Here is a 2500-nt window from a genome sequence, read left to right as displayed (position 1 = left end):
GACCTCCGTTTTCTTCGCGTCCAGGCAGAGCGTCCGAGCCAGTTTGGCGAAATCGATCATGGCTTGACTTTTGGCGTCTCTGTCCTTCCGAGACCATGGTATGGATTTCACTAACTCCTGCAGTTAAGATGGTTATCGAATGGTAACATGTTGCTGCTATTGTTTCTGTCATTATTCTGATGTCGTCAGAAGATAAAACTATCTATCCACATTGACCACGCTCATACATAGATACACATTGTATGTGCATGGGTGAATAAAGAACATTTGATGATATTGATGATATCATATCATATAAATAGTATTCAGATCCACGCTAATATATACTATGTTGTATGAGCTATGTAAGGATTGATAAATATTGTATTGTAAGACACTGCTCTTCCTATGTCCATTGTCCTACCAAACAACTCTGCTTGTGTCCACGGGCTCTGTAGGTCCTGCCACACTCACCAGAACCTGCGGAAGAAGCGTCGGCGTTTTGATGGTCACCGCCAGTTGAGCAAAGAGGCGTTGGACAGTTCCCTCTGACGTTGGGAGTGACTCGTCCTTGAGGGTGTTTAAGATGAGCTTCAGGGCCGGCTCTGTTCCTGATGAAATCAACGTTTGTTGGAAAACAGAGCTGGAAAATAGAGATTTGTTTGAATATGTAGAATAAAGAAAGGAAGAGAGAGGAAACACATTGAGTTCATTCATCACTATTTTCATAAAACCGTGAACAGAATGGATACATCACACACTCTGCTAATCCCATCCAATCAAATTCCTCACATTTTCCAGATATTGACGTTGACTAAGTCAAATCCGGAATGCCCGTCAACAGCGTCAACCAGTTCCCTTCCCAGCTCAGTAAACACCTGGTTAAGGTCGTCGTAGCTAAGGCTGGAAACAGCATCAACAAGTCCAGTGTATTGCTTGATCAGCGGGAAACCTCGGTGCTCTCCCCCTGTCGCTCTTTGGGACAGGTCTCCAAGCTCCGCTAAGATGTACGTCTGCAAATGGTGTCTTCTGGAGATATGGATACAGTGGTATATGTCATGCATGATTGGATGTCCATACATTGAATGAGGAAGGGTGGTGTATAGGAGGAGAGAAAAGATAGATAGATAGATAGGTATAGAGAGAATGGGAGAGAGAGAGAGAGAGAGAGAGAGAGAGAGAGAGAGAGAGAGAGAGAGAGAGAGAGAGAGAGAGAGAGAGAGAGAGAGAGAGAGAGAGAGAGAGAGAGAGAGAGAGAGAGAGAGAGAGAGAGAGAGAGAGAGAGAGAGAGAGAGAGAGAGAGAGAGAGAGAGAGAGAGAGAGAGAGAGAGAGAGAGAAAGAGAGAGAAAGCGGGGGCGGGAGAAAAGAGGCAAGCAAACAAACAAACAAAAAAAATCAAAGAAAAGAGTGGAAAAGAAGAGACAGTAGAGCGAAAAGCTAAATGAATGGAGGCAGAAAAAATAAACGATAAAAAATTGTTTTACCTTTTTCTCTTCGAGGGTTCGCTGGCTAAGTTTCAGTCCAACAACGGCTTGTTCCACGGACGGATAAGCATCACCTGTCTAAAAAAGAAAATTAGAATCGGTATTCTATAAAGAAAAAAATACTGCATAGTTATGGTGTCAAAATGAAAAAGTAAAAATGATAGGAAAACAAGCGAAATAAATATTGAAAGATTCAGGAAATACAAACTCTGGGAGAGTGTCCCATGCATGGGGAATAACTGCTAAAAGAAGTTTACGTAATATTCAAGTCTTTAGTTCCGGTTTTCCAAATAGAAGTGTATTTAGGTTGCCTAATGGATAATAACTAAGAGGGATGGGCCAACAATCTGCCAGCTCAATTGAATAACGAGAGAGAGAGAGAATGAGAGAGAGAGAGAAAGAGAGAGACAGAGAGAGAGAGAGAGAGAGAGAGAGAGAGAGAGAGAGAGAGAGAGAGAGAGAGAGAGAGAGAGAGAGAGAGAGAGAGAGAGAGTGAGAGCGAGATAGATAGATAGACAGACAGATAGATAGATAGATAGATAGATAGATAGATAGATAGATAGATAGATAGATAGATAGAGAGAGAATGTATCTTGACATGGAGCAAAGAGAAGAGACAAATGAAGGGGAAGAGGAGGACTTTATATCAGAGGCTGAAATAATGATTATGTAAAGGGTTGGAAATAAGACACTTATGTGAAAAGAAACGTTATGAAGAGAGGTTTGGTGGTATTATTACCTGGTGTTCAGCTTCGAAATGCCATGAACGCGGATGGACGTTAGGATCTACGGTTATTTCCTCTGTTATCTCACGTACTGCTCTGAGTTCTACTGTCTGGAAATAGATAAAGGATGATAATTAGATACATGTGGCAAATAAGTTAGGTGGATGAAGTAGCTATTGATGTATGTAAATAGCGACGCTAATTAAGATGATTATAAGGAAAATGAGCATAATCATGACACTAATGATGGTAATACAACCAACACTATAGTAATCTCTGGTACTTCTATACTAATACTGTAGTATCTACAA

The 2500-nt window shown here is 41.2% G+C and overlaps 1 protein-coding gene across 2 annotated transcripts in view; it reads right to left on the bottom strand.

Moving 5' to 3' along the window:
• The window catches only part of LOC122264148 (hemolymph clottable protein-like), an 18022-nt gene that overhangs the window by 10349 nt on the left and 5173 nt on the right, over positions 1 to 2500 (bottom strand). For both annotated transcript variants that reach the window (XM_086555171.1, XM_086555172.1), the window contains exons 9-13: positions 2204 to 2299; positions 1465 to 1542; positions 772 to 992; positions 454 to 622; positions 1 to 117 (exon numbers count right to left, since the gene is read on the bottom strand). The exon at positions 1 to 117 is cut by the window's left edge and continues 90 nt beyond it. In XM_086555171.1, the coding sequence (XP_086411297.1) occupies positions 1 to 117; positions 454 to 622; positions 772 to 992; positions 1465 to 1542; positions 2204 to 2299 (681 nt within the window). The remainder of the gene's footprint in view (positions 118 to 453; positions 623 to 771; positions 993 to 1464; positions 1543 to 2203; positions 2300 to 2500) is intronic.

The sequence above is a fragment of the Penaeus japonicus genome, unplaced genomic scaffold, assembly GCF_977035675.1.
Source record: "Penaeus japonicus unplaced genomic scaffold, GWHDUDI00000001_assembly GWHDUDI00000030, whole genome shotgun sequence".
Taxonomy (NCBI): domain Eukaryota; kingdom Metazoa; phylum Arthropoda; class Malacostraca; order Decapoda; family Penaeidae; genus Penaeus; species Penaeus japonicus.
Note: the sequence above shows the minus strand (reverse complement) of the source record. Positions and strands in the feature narration are given on the sequence as shown.